Source organism: Takifugu rubripes, chromosome 15, assembly GCF_901000725.2.
Source record: "Takifugu rubripes chromosome 15, fTakRub1.2, whole genome shotgun sequence".
In the NCBI taxonomy this organism is placed as follows: domain Eukaryota; kingdom Metazoa; phylum Chordata; class Actinopteri; order Tetraodontiformes; family Tetraodontidae; genus Takifugu; species Takifugu rubripes.
Window position 1 is genome coordinate 8,017,670 of NC_042299.1, and position 19,807 is coordinate 8,037,476.

At 48.3% G+C, this 19,807-nt stretch overlaps 1 protein-coding gene across 1 annotated transcript in view; it reads left to right on the forward strand.

Moving 5' to 3' along the window:
- Window positions 1-19,807, forward strand: part of tmem132e (transmembrane protein 132E) — a 188,510-nt gene that overhangs the window by 112,165 nt on the left and 56,538 nt on the right. The window contains 2 exon segments of the mRNA XM_029848435.1: window positions 4,509-5,254; window positions 5,256-5,485. Of these exon segments, the coding sequence (XP_029704295.1) occupies window positions 4,509-5,254; window positions 5,256-5,485 (976 nt within the window).

Here is a 19,807-nt window from a genome sequence, read left to right on the forward strand (position 1 = left end):
CAGTAACCGTGTTTGTTGAGCGCGAGCCTGCCGCGCCCTCCCAGGGCCTCCCGTCAACGTTGTTCTTGTCTCACGGCTCGGCCTCGGGACGAGGAGGAGTTACAAAGATCGATCGGGGAGCCTCCGGCGCCGGAACGTTGGCGATGCCGCGAGGACGGTGCATCCCTCTCAACAATACTTCCTGACCTTTCGCTCCAGGAGACATTTATGTAGTTGTCTCTGTGAAGATCAAATGTCGGCCGTCCTCAACAAATCCATCGCTCCTCAATCCTGGCCGTCGGCTCTTCACAGGAGTTTTCATTTAACTGTTAATTTAGAAGTTTTTTCCCAGCGGGGTCAGAAGACGGAACTTCAGACTGAAGAGATTTGAGGCCGTTCTGACGTGATCGGGCAAAAGAGGACGAAGATGATCTGAAGGGGACTCATTTGTGTGAAATTAAATAAGTCTTCACAGGCTGGAAAGGGGCGGGGCTTGGCGTAAATTGAAGGTCTTTTTACTGATATATTTATATTAATATAAGCTCAGAGCTTTGATATTTCCCCAAAGAATTCAATTCTAATTTGAGACAGTGAAATAATTTATTTTAATTTGATAGTTAACCGGGTGTCATATATAATTAGCAATGATGTTGTGATTTAGGCCTTTTTTGTGATCAGTTTTCATCAAAATTTGAAAAAAAGCAGATGGTTCTGCCAGGTCGCCGGTGAGCAGACCATTAGCAGCCACCATATCTCCAAGGAAACAGGTTAACATGCAATCCAACTTCTGGCAGAGCAGATATTTTGGTCCACAAATATTTCTGCTCCAGTTTATTTTGGTCTGTAAACCGAAAAATGGTTTATTCTCAGGACAGACCTCAAGTTCCGCAAAAGTCTCCCAAAATTAGCTTCTGAGAAGAAAACCGTGTTGTGGCTGTCCTTCAAATCTTAAAAACTTCAAGAAGTGATTGATGATTAAATTCTCCATTTAATTAAGCTGCATTGTGGTTGGATTAATTCGATTTCTTTCCTCTCAAGTGTCTGTCTTTGCAGCCTATTATTGGCTCAACTTTAGAAGTCGAAATGGAACCAATTCAAGCTCAAAGTGGCTCGAAACGTTTATTAATTGACATCAGCAAAAGTAATCTGATGAATACAAAGACAAACAACACACACACATACACACATGCACACTAAAGTACTGTACACACACAGATGTTTCACATAATGGGATACAACAGGAAGTGAACTGAATTGAATTTGGCCTGAGGACTAATAGGACATCAAGTGGAAGACAAAGATCAGGTTTCACTCTGAAGACCATCTGTGTCCACGCACCGGCCTCAGATCCACCCAAACCAGGAACACCGTCAGACAGAGAGGAGACAGGAGGGCCGCACTGTATTATTTAGCCTGTAATCACCTTCCCATGTGACCTCGGTGGAGTGTGTGTGTGTCTGTGTGTGTGTCTGTGAGGGTTACGGAGGCTTTCGGATTTGTGTGTGATGCTCTCCGGTCTGTGTGCCATGTTTCATTGTCTCTTAAAGGGATTAGGAAACTCCTGGGCAGTGATCAGGTGACAGATCGCATGTCTGTTCTGGATTTGGAGTGATGCAGGATAAAGAAACGTGTGTGTGTGTGTGTGTGTGTGTGTCAGCAATGCTTGTTTCTGTCAGTTGGTTTGAAAAGAAAAAAAGAAGTGTTTGTGGACTCTTGCAGCAGCAGTGATGTAATGTTTGGAAATCTGCAATTTTCCCTTAGATTAAGGGGCCGCGGGACTGTGTCGGCAGCGGATTTGCAGCATCACAGCACTGTAACGTTCCCTCATCCCAGTCGTGTCTGGCGGGGAGGTTCTTGCTCGTTTAGCCTCCCGCTGGTCCGCATGGACAGGTGCGTTTGCTGATGCACGTCTATGCTTAGGTCTGTCACAAGCGGTGGTCAGCGGCGCGAAAAGGGATGAAATGAAACATTCCAGCGTTTGCAGGCGCCGGGTGAAAAATCAAACGTACTTTTGCTTTATCTTTAGAATGTAAAGCCAGGAATGTTTCCCCTGATATGGTATCATGGAACGTTTTGCAGCAAATGCCTTCGAACCCGCAGCAGCAGATATCAGCAGCTCGAGGCTCCGCCCAGCAGCGCTGCAGGGGCGGGGCCGAGACGAGCCGTTTTTCGGCTTTGGAGAACCTTAAATGTGAGGTTCTGAGTCCATCAGGAGGTGAAGATGGTCTTCAAAAAGGGTGTCATAAATGGTTAAAATGATTAAATATTCCATAAAAGTTGGAAACAAAACATTTCAAAGGACCTTTGCAGTTTTGCAGACCTTTGCAGAGTGACTATGCTGGCAGAGAGTAATCGGTTACACTTCATTTGGTTTTCCATTTTCATAGAGCAAATGTTATCATACATGTGGACGTGTCGTTCCTTTCCTTAACCACGGCTGCAGTTTCCCTGTCCAGGCTTGAGGCTGATGAAGCCTGCAAAGCCTCTGTGGCACATCTTCCTCATTCAGTCCCACCAACCTTCTTCCAACTACAACTGCTCATTTGTAAGTGCAGCATGTTTCCCCCCTGCCGGGACTACAGCTTTTGTTGCTCCCACTGTTTGCTCTTCAGTTTATGGGGCCCACACACACACACACGCACACACACACACACAGAAGTAGAGAGAGTGAGACCCCCCACCATCACCACATTCTCGCTCTTTTATTCTGGGAATTCCAGGCACATGTGAGGAAGCAGAGAGGCAGTCCAGATACCGTCCCCTCCCCCGCCCTGCCAGTCGGTATATCTCCTCATTCTCATGGATTTCTCATTCAGGGGGGGCGACGCAGAAGAAACGGGGGGGAGGGAAAGGAGGAGGTAAAAGGAGGAGAAGGAGAGCTTGACTAGTTCATCAATAATCTTTACCTAATCCCTCTCTCGCTCTCTGTACTCTCCTACTCTCTCACTGCCGGGAGGCATTCAAGCAACACATTCATTCCCCACTGCAACACACACTCACTGACACACCAAACACACACACACACACACACTCACACGCGCGCGTGACTCTGCCTCAACATGTCTGCAGAGAGAGGATGAGCCCAGGCTGAGAGTTTTTTCTCTCCCACCTCTCTGAGAGTTGCGTGTGTGTGTGTGTGTCCTCTGAGATCTGACCGGCAGCTCAAACGGTGATCACGGTCTGGAGACTAGGTGTGGCAAGCGCGGGGTGGCGTCAGAGGCTTTTGTCTGTAGTTCCTGGACAGCCCACCAGCCGGGAGGAGACTCTGCCCCGCCGCTCAGTCCCAGAGCCGAGCTCAGTCTGGGATTGAACGAGCTGCGGCGTGGGGGCTGAATCAGTCCGTAAGCGGGACCCTGAACCAGCCTGGGGGGGGATCAGACGAGCGGAGCTATTGCTGTTGTTTCTTCGTCTTGTGAGGGGGAGTTTTTCCTGAAGAGGTGCCTGAAAAGAGGGAGAAACTTGTGCAGAGCGCCTGCTGAGTTTAGAAGAGCTTTTCTCTCCAAAGATCCTCTTGTTTGTTTTGTCTTTTTTCAGACCTAAAGGATGCAATTTCAAGGATAAAACAAACCTTTTGGAATATGGGACTTTTAATCTCCAATTTGGACCATGGGGACAGAAAGCTTTGTTTTTGTGTTGGGCTCTGGATGATCTTAAGTATGTCACATTTATTCTGTTTGTTGGGTGACGATTGTGTCCCACTTTGATTTGAAGGAGTCGTCTTTCGCACGTGTCGCTCCTGAAGCTCCAAAAACAATGGAATCATTCTGCACATGTGCAAGTTTTCAGTTTGCTTCCACAACTCCGGGCTGCATTCCTTCATGTCTGAATGAGCGTTGCCGCGTTTCACCGGACTGTCCGGCCCTTCACAACCCTCTTTCCTGGAGTTTGATGAAGGGTTAGGAAAATTACGGGAAAGCTTTTCTTGGGAATGTTGTTGTGATAAGTTACCCCAGTTTCAGAAAAAGGAACCAATCCAGGAAGCTTCAGATTTTTCAAACAGTTTCTGATTAAAACCATTCAAGCTAAATACAAAAGTTGGATGGAAATGAAAGAATGCACCTACAGAAAACCAGTGTGGGGCCTAAACAGAAGCCGGATTGGCGTTCCGTCTCCCACGTGCACGCAGCCGCCTCCGTGGCAGTGATTTGTCTCGGTCTTTGTGTTTCAGCAGGTGTGTGTTGTGGTGCAAAGACCGTCGCGAGGGGTGAAACTGCTTTGTGTAAAAGCTGCTGTGATTGGCTGAAATCGCTGTGTCACCGTGATGGGTTGATTTATGGCTCAACTCACGGCTTATAGCTTATTAGCTGAACCGCCAGCCATTGAGAGGTCAAAGCAGGAGGCATAAACAAAAGAAATGTGACGTGTTTCATGTCGTAAATGAGAAAAGGTCTCAGACTTGACTTAGATTCAGACTGGCACCTGAAAAGTGTGGGAAGCGTTGAAGTCTAACTTGTTTACTGACTGTCTCCTCACTTTACTCTAAGCAGGACTGTTGAGGTTGAACTTTCTTCCCTCTCCTCTCTTCACAGCTCTCGCGGGTAAAGTCTCCCCGACCAGCTCGGACTCCCTCCTCAGTTCCTTGCCGATGACGGCCAGTCCTCCTCCACCCAGCGTGTACCTGCCCGCCAGCTTTAAAATGTCCAACGCACAGCTGGCGTTCTTTCTGCGTGAGGCCCAGATCACAGGACAGACATTTGGCGGCGGCGGTAAGAGTGGCAGTGGTCCCGGCACAGGACACCCGCTGCAGCGCTCCGAGAGCTTTGTGGTTTTCCAAACAAAAGACGTCCCCGCCGTCAACATCAGCTTTGGGCCCTTTGCCCGGGACCAGGCCTTGTCCAAGGACTTGCTCCAGCCGACCAGTCCGCTGGATATTCCGGGCCAGTTGACAGTCAACTGGAAGGTGCGGGCCTTCATCGTCCAGGCCCGGGTCTTCTCCAACAACCCCACGGTCCAGGTGTTTTTCTACATCGCTGGCCGCGACTGGGACGACTTCAAGGCCCAGGATAAGCTGCCGTGCGTCCGCCTGCATGCCTTCCGGGACGTCCGGGAAATCAAAACCTCCTGCCGCATGAAAGGCAACCTGGCGCAGTGCTTGGCCCAGCTGGAGCTGCCACCGTCCTGGTTCAACACCAACGTGGCCCCTCTAGGACGCAGGAAAGGCTCCAGCGACAGTCTCTTGGACGGGCTGTCCAGCGAGACCCTGCAGGCGGAGCTCTACTACACGCTGCACTGGCCCAACACGGACGGGGAGTGCAGCGAGGGCTCGGGTCACAGGGGGGGGCGGCGGCGGCGGCGGCTCCAGGGGGGAACCTCCGTCGCAGCACCCTCTGCTGCGCATCGGCAGCATCAGCCTGTACCAGGCCAGCCAGGAACAGCTTCTGGTAGACAAACAGTTAGACAAGAACATGTTTCTGAGGCTGCCGGAGAAGCCCCTGAAGCCCGGAGAGACCCTGAAAATCTCCCTCTTCCTGATGCCCAACTCCACCATCGAACAGTTCACCCTCAAGTAAGTGAGCTCAGTGGTGTCTGTCCGCGTCCTCGCTTCATGCCTTCATATTCACACCCCACCCCTGCGTCGATGGAGCTGCGCTCACGCTGCAGCCCTCCATGTGGTCAGCCCTCATGAGCAGTTAGTGATAGCTAGAGTATCAGCCTGCCTGACCTGTGCTAACACACCTCCGCTGTAAAACACCACCTCATATTTAGAATTACGCTTGCAGCCATTTCTTCAGACACGAGGAAAAGGCTGCGGTGGAAAGGGTGCACCTTCAGAATTCCAAAGTGGGCTGGCTTATGAGGAATAGAGGCTCAGAATAGCAAATTAGCCCCTATTAATTAAACAGTTGCCACACACATAGGCTTTGCTTGATCCAAGTTAAGTGCTCCGTTGCTTTAATAGCACGATGAAGATGTAAGGTGCGATTTCCCCTCTGGTCCTCGCTGCATTTCATGGATATTGGATTTTCTGCAGCGTCATTTATGTTCATTTCGAGCCAAACAAGCATGTAATGGCATTTTTCTTATCATTAGCTTCCCCCTGAACCTCGTCATCATGCTGTGATAATTAAATCCAGGTGTGATAAAGGGAAGATGACAGGGTTAAAAAGTGGCGCCGCTGTGTGCTTCACCTTTTCAAGAGACGATTTAAGCATGAAGATGTTCAGGGCAGGACTGCGTGAATCGCTCCAGTTGTGCCTGTAGGAAATACTGAGTCTAACCTCTTAAAATGAAAGTAGCATCAGTAGGAATAACACTATTATACCAGAATTAGCATGCTAACCAGCTATGCTCGAGTGACTGTTAGCGCCAGTGGCGAAAAAAGACAATTCCAGCTTCTGACACTGAATGTTTTTTATTATCATCCCAATCATCTACGGAGGGGAAGCAAACACAGACCTTTGGATGGTTTATTGTGTATTCATCCTGCCTGAATTTAAGCTCCAGTCTGCCACGTGGTCCTCGGGAAGGGGTGAAACACTGACCTCTAGCTGTTCAGGCTTGCATGAAGCTGGTATGTCGCCACAGCAGAAACCCAGAGAATTGACTACAGAGGAATCTTCTTGTTTGTGCCAAGGTTAGGGGCTAAATGAAGGTTAAACTTTGAAGGCTGTGAGGAAATGTGTGTTTAACGTAACACCAGACAGCAGAACCAAACTGTCTGCACTAGGCTAAGGGATATTAAAATTCACACGATTCTTCTCTGTCCAGTCTCTGCCAACATGTACCGTCCATCCTTTTATTTTCAGTATTTCGTAGAAGAATAGCCTCTCAAGTGTCTCTATTGTTTGCTGAACAGTAAATCAAATAATATCCACCGCTGTTGAATTATAACTTTGACCCCGCTCGCCAACAGCAGCTGAGGAAGCATGAAGCTTGGCTCACTTCTCCAGTCCCCCGTCGCCCCCCGGCTGTCAACACAGTATAAACGGTTAGCGAATAAATGATAATTTGCATTTGACAAAGCTTGAGGAAAGTAAGTTTCTCTGTGCTGACAGGCGCAAAAGCGGTGGGGAGGTTAGAAATGCTGATGAATGTCTGAGGAACAATGACGAAACACACCGTAAATACGACGGAACGTCTTCCTGATCTCAGCTCGGAGGTGTTGGGTGGTTTTTAATCAAGGCCAAATTATACGACAGTTGTTGGAGGTTACGTGTGATGCTGAAAGGCTTTTGATGCTCCAGATTAGCCTAAAACAGAGCTACACATACGCTACAGATCCAGTAGCGAGACTTCTGTTCCAGCTAATGTATGGATCCAGAGGTGAGGCACAGCCAACCTTCGCTAGCGGATGAGTTGGAAATAAATTAGACTGTGTCCACATCTGTCCCCCGGCCTTCAGTCCTGGGCATTGACCATTTATTTCCACTTTCCTTATTTTAATTTGAAGAACATTTACATTAAGCCCCCCCCCCCCCTTCCTCTAAAATGCATGAGCTGCCAGCTTGCCTCTCTTTGTTTGCCTCCGTCTGAAATCTGGACTACAAAACAGTTTCATTAACTCAGAGAGAAGAGCTGTGGGAGTCCGTCAGTCAGGATGTGGTGCGTCAAAGCTGCGGCGGGGCTTTGTAGTACAAGGGGACGGCTTTGTCATCTCCCCTGCCTCGTGAAACATTTAGCTGACCATGTTAGCATCTGCGTGCCGCGGCAAGGCTCCTGCAGCCTGCCTCTGTCAGGCCCTCGGAGGAATGGAAATAAGGAGTGATAAAACAGGAGAGGTTAAAAAAAAAAGAGAGAGAGATGACGCCGGGAGCTCAGCTGAGCCTCACGAGTGACTCAACTCAACAGGACGTGGATTCGATGGTTCGGGAAGCCGGCTGTCGGGTCGTCCCTACGCATTCAGGAGGCTGATTAAAGATGTAATGCAGAAGCGTCTTTAAAGATGAATCAGGAGGCCGTCTTTGACGCTCCCCTTGCCTCCAATTTCCCTCTTTTCCCGCCGTCTGCGCTGAATATCTTTGACTCGTTATTGCGGATGACGGAGGGCTGAGTGGACAGAGGCCGGAACACTTGTGGAAAAGCGCCCTAGTTTTCCTCGCGGCCTCTGCTTGCCTGCGCTGCTGCACATCAGGCGGCGGGACGGGAGGGGGACGTGGCGTGACAAATTTGATATCCGTGGCGGCGATAACGAGGCGCAGCCTTTAATGTCCCCCGCTGACATTCTCGCTGTGATTTGGGCCGACATGATGAGTTTCTTTGGCATTTTCACAAATGTTATTGAGGAACTCTTCCTCTTTAATCATCCTCCTGTAGCTTTCCTCACCTTTGCCACCACAGATCCGGGCCGGGAGCAGAACGGAGCCTGCGAGAGGTTGTATCCGCTCAATAAACTCAATCCCACTGGTACCAGGACAGGAACCTGTTGACTATTTGCAGACCCTCCGCAGTTTGTTACACTGTTAGACTTTTGTTTTAATTCTCCGAACGAATTCAGCCAATCAGGTTTGGACCGTTGAACCCCTGAGCAGAGACAATTTTCGGATTCACAGAATTAAATCTGGACCATAATCCCACTAGAGCTACGTCGGTTTTCCAATTACAACAACATACAGGAGCCTGGAGGCAGACGTTCTTACGGCAACCAGGAAAAAAACAACAGCATATGAAAACAGAACCAAACAACAGTCCCAAAGGCATTTTGGACCAGAAATCTTGTTTTGCTTCAAATTAAAACGTTGGCCAGTGGTTCTGTGGGTAATTTTAACCTGGAGGTTTAATAGCTGATGAGTTTTTCCTTACCTTAATCCACCACTTGAGAAACTACTTGTTGACACCTCAAAATGAACTTTGTGTGTGTTTTTGGCTAATTAAAATAAAGAAATGTATATGGACCTCACACATGGACCTTTATGCCCTCCAGGTTCTAATGAACTACTTCCTGTGTCCAACAGGAGGAACCTGATGTGTAGAGTGTTGAGATTTTCCACATTTTTAATATGAAGCCGTTGAGGTATCAGATCTTCGTGCGTGGTTCCACTCCGTCAGATTCGAGCCAGCTGCCAGTTTAAATCCACATTGTCGCCCAAGTAATCGGCAAAGCTTCTCATGGCTTCACTGTACAAATGGCGCAGTCTTCCAACGCCGTGGGTACAACATGCAGTATTCAAACGCTCCGGCTCCAAGTGAAGGCTTCAGGAGGATCCACCGGGATCCAGTGATTCTGACCCCGGCAGATGGTCCTTTAACAGGATACGGAGGAGTTTTCCCAAGTCGGGCCTTCGCTGCTTCCTGACAGCTCTTCCTCGTGGCCTCGTCAACCTCATCTGTTCTACAGCGCCCTGATGGAGGCATCACTTTGTGACGCGACAGACGTGCAGGTGCACGCCCAGATCACGTGATTCTGGAAGCGTCACCTCCAGTGTGAAGGCCTGACCTTTAAAGGTGCCTCCACTCACTTCCTCCTCTCCTTCTTCCTTAAAATTTCCACATTCCCTCAGCTGGAGTCCAGAACAAACGAGTTTTAATTTTTAAAAAACAACATGAAGCTGTCAAGTTTAAATTAAATATAAACCCAGAAGACATGTCATCGCTTTGGAAAAATCATTTTTTTACAGCATGATGTTTAGCAAAATTATTTACCGCTCAGTTGTCGTGGTTATCGATGTCAGTGCTCGAGAGGACAAGAATTCTGTTTTCAAATACATCGGGACCTCTACTTACGAATTTAATTCGTTCCCGAAGTTGTTTCGTAACCTCAATTCCGTAAGTAGAGACGCATTTTCCATGTAAATGCCGTAATCCGTTCCAAGCCCCCAAAAATTCGGACATAATTTTTTTTATAAATCATAAAAAATGCATCAAAACATGTAGCAAATACATGTTACAATTAGATTAACGCACAATAAATGTAGGAATTCAGTGCAAGGCTTCTCCAGGAACAAAATGAACTTTATTACAGGCTAATCTTACATTAGCTGTCATTACTAGCAACAACCGTTAACACTTGTGGCAACACCGCCATCTAATGGATAAACATTTGAACACCCACAATAAATAAAAGTTAAACAAAGAAGACGCTGGGATACACACGAACTTGTACAGATTGATGTCCCTCCTAGCCAATGGGATGACAGGAAGATGCTAGGCGATAGCCAATGGCAGAGCAGCTACAAGCAAGTTTGCGTTCGCTAAACTCCGCGAGCTGCGAGTAGCAACGGTAGCGTATTTTTGACCTTCGTATCCTGAAATTTCCTTCGTAACAAGAGGAAATATTTTCCTGTTGAGACGCTTCGTAACCTGAAAATTTCGCATGTAGAGACGTTCATAAGTAGAGGACCCACTGTACAGGTATTTTGGTGGACTCCCTCTGGGGCTGCAGACGGGCCAGTTTCACCCCCCCCCCCCCCCCGTAGGGTCACCTGGTGTTGGTCTCACGGTGCGATGCGCCCGGCGAGGAGGTCTCTTAGCGTTACCTCGTCCCACGCCGGTCTGTTTACAACATCTTGGTCTCACAAGAAATAAGTTCTCCCCCTTTCAGAATAGAAAAATAGATTCAAGAGATAAGGGCAGCCTCTTTGTCGAGACAGAAGCCCCTTTTCATTCAAGAGGGGGGTGTTTTGATTCAGCGTTCAAAGGATTCGCTGCCGTTGAACTTGAGTATTTGTGCGTCTGCCCTTGTTGGCAGCAGGAACGGACCCACGCGCCAAGATTTAGATGAAATTGGCTGTTCCGTGTTCAGGTGGGTTTTGGGAGAAGGAAGCTGCACGTAGCTTTATTCCAGATTCAGCCGGGGTTTTGTTCAGACGGACGGGTGACCTGAGCGCAGCCAATTAAGTCCGACATTCTATCAAACTGGGCTCAAAGCCACAAAGTTCATCTGAGTCAAACACGGAGCTGTAAACTCATTAGGCGTCTGTATGTTCCTCCTCTCTCTCTGCAGCCTGCTAATGCGCACTTCTGCTAACAGCCGGGAGAATCTCTGTTTGTTTAGAAGACGCGTCACATTCTCATTAAGCCACGCAAATTTGTGCGGTGTTACCATCAATGCTGGCTTATAATTCAGCTCTTAGTCATGAACCTTTTCCAGCCGGAGCCGGCGCCGAGCTCATTAGACTAACAAATGTTGTTTAGACGCTTATTATTCAGAGGCACCAAACAGTTTTTTAAGCGTGAACGTGGATCCAGGCGCTTCCGAAGGATCCAAATAACAGAAAAATTCTCTCCGAAATACTCAAAGACTTTTTCTTCTTCTTGTGCAGCGTTAATTGAGTCAGGCCTTTGTGGCGACTTGTCATCTTGCGCAGAAGCCATGTTTTCATTAGAAACATCACGCCTGACGTCGTCCAACGATGGTGTCAGGGATTTTCACGTCACCATAAACGCCCCGCAGCGGATAAAGCTAGCCTTTTAGCGTCTGTGCACCCTGAGCGTTTGATTTCCATTAATACCTTTTTGTTGTCGAAGCGCTTCCAGGTCCATCGACGCAAACATCCATTTAGCTGACGGACAAGCGGCAGGATTTTCACCCGTTTCCCAGTTTGAACAGGGATATTAGCACATCTCCACGCTCGCAGGTAAATCAAGCACATGTTGGTTTAGGCTCAACCGCGCCGGCCCGACTTTAAATGATTTATTTTCCCTCCTTTCTGGTCAGAACGCGACGGCAAATCTTCCTCACCAGCTGCGTCTGCGTTGGGCCCAAACGCGTGTCTTTGTTCTGGTCTGGACAGGTTTATGTGAGCCTGTTTGGTCCAGCCGTCACTCAAATGGTGAAATATTGTAACGTCTCTGCAGGAATGCTGATTGAAGGGCTGTTTTACTTTCTGCTCCTCTCTGCCATCTATAATTCATTGTGTTGAGCCTGTGAGGCGTGTTTACACGGTATTAAATAGTCAGAAAGATGGGGATATTGAGAAATTTATGACTCAAAACAAAAAAATAAATAAAAATCATCGCTTCCTGAGTACAAAGAGTCACTCTTTTACACCTCAGATGGCTGGAAAATTCAAAGAGGAGAGTGACATCATCTCTGCGGCCTTTAGATCCTATAGTGTGTTCTGCTATTGAGGCACACTAATGTGAGGCATCTGCCCGAGGGGGGTTATCAGGTGCCGTGGTCAGCATCACATTTCGGTTCTGTTCCTCCCCCATTAGATCTTTTATTTGTAGTCCTCCTCCAGCTCCCAGTCTCTGGGGCTTATCTCTAAAACCTCTAGGGGTTTATAGAAGGAGAGGAAGATAAGCCATATTTTCCACCGCAGGCGACCACCATTTACCTGCCCCCCCCCCCCCCCGCCCCCCCAGCTTTTCATGTTGTCACACACAGAAATTGGCGAGGGTTTATTACTGTCTCTGCTCTTCTTTGCTTTTTTTCTTTTTTTTTACTGGTCCCGTCGAGAGATTTGCTGCGGCGATCTGCAGTAATAGACTGGGCTCTAACCAGCGTGAAGGATAGTGCTGCCCAACAGGCTGCGGTTTCAAAGCAGGCGGCGACACGGAGACCCCACCGCAGCTAACTTTTGCTTTTAATGATGCGCCCTGCGCCTGCAGCCGCAGCCTTATTTGCAAAGCCGAGCGTTCAATCCTTCAGTCCTGAGAGGTCCTTTTATCCGACTCAAATGTCTTCAGTCGGGGAAAACGCGCCAGATCTCGGCACACATTCAGCGTTTGTTTTCTTAAGCGTTGAAGGACGTTTCATGAAGCCACACGCAGGCTTTTTTTTTTCAGTGTAAATACTAAATGGTTGGAAGCCAGCGTGGGACTGAGTGGGAGGATTGGGGCTCCAGTCGGCCTGTTCTGCATGTAGTTTGTGAAGAAACGCTGCAGAGGCCAGATGAGAGATGAAGCTGTTGCGTCTTACCTGTCAATGGGAGACATCTGTCAAAAAAAGCACTGTAAATGTGTTAAAATGTCAACGTCTGCTTTGCTTTTCTGTTATTTTTAGCATCCTGCTAACACAATCAAGTCTCAGACGTAAGAAACTTGAGCATCCTTGAATTAAGACTTGATGTTTTGAAGGAAGAGTCTTAGCGGAACAGTAATGCAGCTGATCACCCCCAGACAATAGGAGGAGAGTTATAGTTCCCCCCGTAGGCCCTGCAGGACCTGCCATCCTGCCAACAAGGAGCCTTGACTTTGAGGAATGCTGCGTCAGTGGGGCTGAGCTGGATCCTTGCAGGCTAATATAAATGCACGCTGGCAGCATTTCTGTCTTTTTCCACAGCGCCGCGGGAGCAACGCTGTAATGAGTAACGGGTGACACGTCGAGCGCAACACCGCTCAGACCTGACAACGACTCTGACGGCGTCAGGCACATTCACCCAACCAGGAAGCTAATCTACTGACAAAAGTGCAGATTGTACTTTTTTATTGAGCCTTGCTGCCCCGCTGGCACAAGTTGTCTCATTTGTCGCTGTAATGTCAGATGTGGTGCATTCCAGCGGCTGAGAGCGCCCCCCCTGTCCGCTGCTGGCCTGTCATGACGTTCCAGGAAGGCTGGGCTCACACAGGCCAAAAAGCTTGTTGTGCATTTCCTTTTGAAGAACTGAAAGAGTCCGTCTGATGGAGGTCGATATTGAGCTGCGTTGCTGGTCGGCGCCCCGTCTTCCTTTACAGTGAAGGTTTAATGGAAACGTGCAGCAGCGGCCCGCAATCTCACAGCCGTCAGGCTACCCTTGGCAGGCCGAGGCGGTTCTGGACCTCCACCAGTCAGTGGACGACGGTTCCCTGCTGGGCTGACCTGCAGCGAGGAGATAGGCCAGGTCTCCCTTTCTTTGAGTCGCAGCCACGGTTAAATAGCGCTCCAGTGCTGAGCGACGCACTGCCGGACCTGCGCCATGGCACCGGGCCCTCACGTTGGCGATCATGTGAAGGATTGATGGACCGAGCCATTTATGCCCCCACACAGATTTCTTTTGGGTTTTTTTTTTTTTTTTAATTAACTTTGGTTGCATTTTCCCTGGAACCTTACACGGAGTCCTTTTCTGATCCAGCAGGAACTAAAGCTTCTTATAAGTTCTGGGGAGGTTCAGAAATTCCCAGCGATGTGTGGAAAAGATTCATTAACAATGAAAAAGTACCCAATAAATTATTTTCATGGTATTATTACTGAAGATTAAAGCCACTGGAAAATGTGGTTAGCAGTATAATGACTGTTATTTATATTGCAATATCCCATAATCGGTGTGAGGATAAGAACCTGGTTATTGTGTAACAACAGTCGCTTCAGCTGTGTAATTAGTGGGAATTAAAAGACAAAGACTCGTCAGACCAAAAGAGAACGGTGTAATTTCCACCACCTCCGAGTGCTGCAGAGCAGCACAGTGTCTCCAACAGTCGGAGCAACAGTCGGAGTGACAGTCGGAGCAACAGTCGGAGCAACAGTCGGAGCAACAGTGAGCTTCCTGCCAGCAGAGTCTGTCTGCACCTTCAAATAAAATTAATTATCATGTAATAATACAAATAATCCCCGGCAGACTCGTCAAAGCTGTGATGTCTTCATTAACCTGTGGCTGTGAACCAGCTGCAGCACCTGCAGCGAGGTTGTCATGGTTCTCCTCCTCCTCAGACGCAGCAGAACCCTCTGGAACCATCCCTCTTCCTCCTCCATACCGTGTTGTCACTGCAGGTTTCCAGCCACCAGCGTCTGTGAGCGCATTTTTCAGCCACGTTGGCGTTTATTTGGCAACATTTGCGAGGAGCTGCTCGTCCTTGGACCTTTATCAGCGAATCGTTGGCGTCGCGTCCCTGCGTTGTCCTCTGGGTGTAACCGTCACCGATCGCCACAGCTTCGTGACGTCTGTAGGTCCAACAAGTCCTCATCGTTGTTCTGGGAACACTGATGATGACTGGACTGTTATTGGATCCCACGTCTGCACCAAAGGGCAGCGGGTCTGAAAGCCCATTGTTACATGTGTTCTGTGGCCTTGCTGAGTGTTTTTCAACTTCCTGTTGTCGTGTGTGACGATCCGTATCTACGGGGTGTGAACTGGGTGTCTGACGGGGCCCGAGGAAGCTCGTGCGTCCACTCTGACGAAGGTCCACTCGATTTGTTGCTGCGGCCGCACTTCAGAGCTTGACCGGTTGGTTGTCATGATAATGAGGCTGCTGCGGTAGGAGCGCTAGCAACTCATTTCTTTTGTTGCGTAAAGCGAGGCCACAGGGGGCCTTTGTACCCTGGTGCTGGTATCGGGGGGTGGTGGGGGGGGGTGGTATCTCCTTCACAACAGCGGTGACGTCTAACAACTGTGAATTATATTTTCTCGTCAGGGTTATCTGCTGTTTAACCCCTGCGGATGCCGTCCGGCTGAACAGCATCTCCACCCCCAGGCCGTCATGTGTGAAGCCCTCCTTTGTCTCCCCCAGGGAGGAGCGGGCTCACCGGAGCCTCCGGCTGTGGTGGTAGTCCAATTTGCATTAAAAGATTTTTGAGCGCAGGTTCCTCAATAACCTCCCAGCAAACTGGGGCAGATTTGTTATGCCCCCCTCTGCACCCCCCCGTGGGCTCTGCACCCTGCTGTGGAGGAGGGGGGGGGAGTTTAAGTGGTTTTGGCTGCGGCAAAATGTGGTCGTGCCTGTGAAAGGAGTAAGTGCGACTGTAGCGGGCGCCGTTTCAGTCCGCATTTCATCACTCGTCATTATGGTCGCAGCACGTGGAACCTTCACGCCGAGCAGGTTCGAACCGTGTCGGGACAAACATCCAGTCTGAGGCATCGCTGCATAATTCTGCCCAGATTATGAAGAAAAGACGACATTTTTGATCGGAAGTATCTGGCTTCTTCAGCCGGTTGTTTTCCCTTTTCGATTAATCGCGCTCTGAGATTCTGAAGGAACTTTTGATTCTGATTCCCTTCTGATGGTTTTAATGTGGCGGCGGATTTGTTCTCAGTTTAGGATGGTTAACAGGTGGGAGCAGGTCAAAATAATAATAATCATGTTGCCTTATTTTCTTCTTTAATTATCTCACAGAGGAGAAAAACATAACCAAACAAAGTTTAAGACGGAAGTTCGTGGTACTCGGAGTTCCGTATTGAATACAGTTAATTACTCCATCAGCTCCCCACCCACCCACTAACAAACCATTAACAATCACCCAGTATTCACGCTCAGGATGGAGGCGATGCGGACGGCCTGACCACCGACCAGCAGACGCCTCCTGAAGCCCTCCAGCAGCAAACCTATAGACAAATAGTTCTGCATTTACTTTTCCTCCGAGAAAAATCAATTTTAGCTGAACTGCTGTTTCAGGAACGTTTAAACATTTAAACTTAACTGATGGCATAAATGTGTTTACAGAAAAACCACACAGCCCAAATTCAGCACTGTTATTGTGTCTGTCCCAGTATAACCAGTCCATTTATCCTCTGTCCCAGTATAACCAGTCCATTTATCCTCTGTCCCAGTATAACCAGTGCATTTATCCTCTGTCCCAGTATAACCAGTCCATTTATCCTCTGTCCCAGTATAACCAGTCCATTTATCCTCTGTCCCAGTATAACAAGTGCATTTATCCTCTGTCCCAATATAACCAGTCCATTTATCCTCTGTCCCAATATAACCAGTCCATTTATCCTCTGTCCCAGTATAACCAGTCCATTTATCCTCTGTCCCAGTATAACCAGTCCATTTATCCTCTGTCCCAGTATAACAAGTGCATTTATCCTCTGTCCCAATATAACCAGTCCATTTATCCTCTGTCCCAGTATAACCAGTCCATTTATCCTCTGTCCCAGTATAACAAGTGCATTTATCCTCTGTCCCAGTATAACCAGTCCATTTATCCTCTGTCCCAGTATAACAAGTGCATTTATCCTCTGTCCCAGTATAACAAGTGCATTTATCCTCTGTCCCAGTATAACCAGTTCATTTATCCTTTCCATCCCAGGATAATCGGTCCATGTATGTATGTATGTCCCAATATAAACGGTCCATTTCATACCTTGTTCCAGTCCATCTTTGTGTCCCAGGATAGATCCACCATTTATCCTCTCTTTCCCAGTGTAACCAGTTTCCCCACACAGAAGAAATCAGTAGAAAAGTCTTACTGACATCAAAGACTGGAAAATTCCACATCAAAGCTTTAGTGATTCTAATGGCTAATGATGGCTTTATTACATTAAAATTCACTAATCAAATGTTCCTCAGCATCTTATTAAATATTCCAGGTGTTTTTGTCTTGACTGATTTGGAATTAGGAATCGCTTCTCCTCATCAAATAAATAAAGCTGTTGCCTGGCAACAAGCAAAACCCTGAAAAGGCATCTGAAAGTGTTTGGGCCACTTCATTTTTTTAAAAAGAAATTAGTGTGTGGCAGAGGCAGGGTGCATGAGTTATTGCCCCCTTGCACTCGGCAGGTGCAGCATTAACATCATGGATGTCAGATTGATCTGGATTTACCTCCTGGGTTCCTGGCCCAGAGGAAATGTCTCTGTCAGCAGCAGATGCTACTGATCTACCGTCACGGTGTCGGCATCCACCGTGAACAGAGGTCTGTAAGTACACAGCGGACATTAGCTCGTTAGCAGTTTCGCTTTATCAGCGGCTAATTGAAGCCAGAATGGGCCAGAGCAGAAGCCGGGGCCTTGGTTCTCAGGCCCTTGTGCTACCTCAGACACCTCAGCGGACCTACGGGCAGCCAGAGCCGGGTGATTGGAAGTGACACTGTGTCCCCAACACCCTCTTTGCTGCCCCCACAGGAGAGGAGGCTGTCTGCAGTCTTCCTCGGGGACATGATGGACAGTCAGTGTTAACGGAGCTCTGGGACGTGTGTGTGTGTGTGTGTGTGTGTGTGTGTGTGTGTGTGTGTGTGTGTGTGTTCTATGAAGCTTATCATGCATCTGTGCATGAGACATTTTTCGATTAGACCAGAGTTTGCGCTGCCCCACCGGAGGGTTTAAAGTCTGCGCCGCCACTTTGCAGCGCCCACATATTATGTTATGACATTCTGTGGTTACTGGCCACCAGGGGGCGCTTTAGGTGATTCAATGTTCATTACATGTATTTGATGTCCGTGCCATATAAACTGAGCAGGACTTTATTTTATTAATTCTGTAAATACATTTCGACTGAGCAGACGCTCAGTTTTGTAAAATGAACTGTAAATTATGGCTTCATTTTGATGATAAAGTGGGGCATATTTTACGGCCTAGAGGAGGCCTTCAGGATAAAAGATGAGCTCACCTTTATTACGAACCAGGCAGGTGGCAGAAAATGACTCACTGCAGTTTTTAGCAAACTGGATTAAGGAATATAAATTCTCTCCCACAGCCAGTGTAGAATTCTCTCTCTGATGCAGTTATTAGAGTAAGTGCAGAGTACATAAAGGTGTTTCTGACTGCACCTTCAGAGGGGTTGGCTCTTCTCTCCCGCAGGTTAGCTCAACAGATCAGCTAATGTGCTCAGTTATCCTTCACAGGGCTAAAGCGGCGGTTAAGTAGGCTATTTCGGGGCACTTTGCTTACACGCGTCTCTTCTCACATATTCTGGAGACAAAGCTGCTGTCAGCACCTCCCGCCCAGCAGCACCTGGAACAATGGAAGCGTGTTCCCAGGAGAAGCTGAATCTTCACCCCAAATGTAGCTTTTGTCGCCACGGCGATGACCACGATGTGCTGTCGACGCCCTCTGGGGCGCTGAATTACACCATGTGGCTGTCAGAGGTAACAGTCGGGCCGTTGCCGCCGCAGAGGCACTCAGCTGACCCCAGGCCGGGCCCGCGATGATGGCGAATGGCGTCGGGATGTTCTTTCGGCTCGCTACCTTTGTGTTTTTCATGCTTGGGATAAGTGCGGCGCCTCGCTGCCCTTGTCACTGTCACGGTTAATATCGACATGGCTTCCTGAACACTGAGTGGAATAAGAAGCAGATCCAGAAGGAGTCCATGTGTGTGTGTGTGTGTGTGTGTGTGTGTGTGTGTGTGTGTGCTCCAGCTATTTTAGGTGTATATTACTCACATTTTTGGCACATTAAGAATTCAGACCTTCACTAAACCCCCAGCGTTTACAGGTCTGGCCTTGGCTGATTTTTGCAGACTTTCACATCCCAGTTGGAGATTTATCATCTCCTGCCCTGGCTGGTATTTTCCGGTCTAATGACTTGCCGTCTCTTCAATCAACACCGTTGGTTACGGCCACTTCTGCCACCTTACCTCCCTCCCTGCAGGCGTTGGAATTCCAGATTTTGTAGAATTGTAAAGGAAGATTATGTCTGGATATCCTGAATCACCAGGTGTTTTTGGCGTTTGTGTGGTTCGGACTCGAACTCGCACTCTGGAATTAGAGAAATGTGTTTTCCCATTTAGCTTAAGTGCTTCTGGTCAATTTGCTGGAGTCCAGACGGCAGCAGATGATTCCGAAAAACCAGGTGGCACCACCTAGTTTACCCACCAGAGTTAAACAGAGGTGACAGCGAGGTGACACTCCGACGCCGCTGCTGCTCAGATTTGGCGTCTCACCACACAGACTTTTATCACATCTGAATCAGGAGCAGCTAGATGATCCAGACAGACATGGAGAAAACACGACTGGGAAAGATTCATGACACCGTGCAGCTTTGACCCACGGCGCGGCCGGGCGCCAATCCTCGCCTCCCCCGTCCTCGTCCCTGCCGCCGCTGTAAACACAGTTGTTCTGACACCACAGCTAAATCTTTCTCTCTTTGAAGCAACATTCCAAAGTGTTCATTTGGCTCTGGGAGACATGAATAATGAGGCTTTTTTGGTCGGCCACGTTTTCCTGCTGTGAAGTTCAGCTCCGGGTTGTAGAAACACTTCAGTTTGTATAATTGAGTCTGCAAATGTCTCTCTCTCTCTCTCTCTCTCTCTCTCTCTCTCTCATACACACACACACAGATCACGACTTTGCTCATATTCTCATATTGTCACTGTCGGATG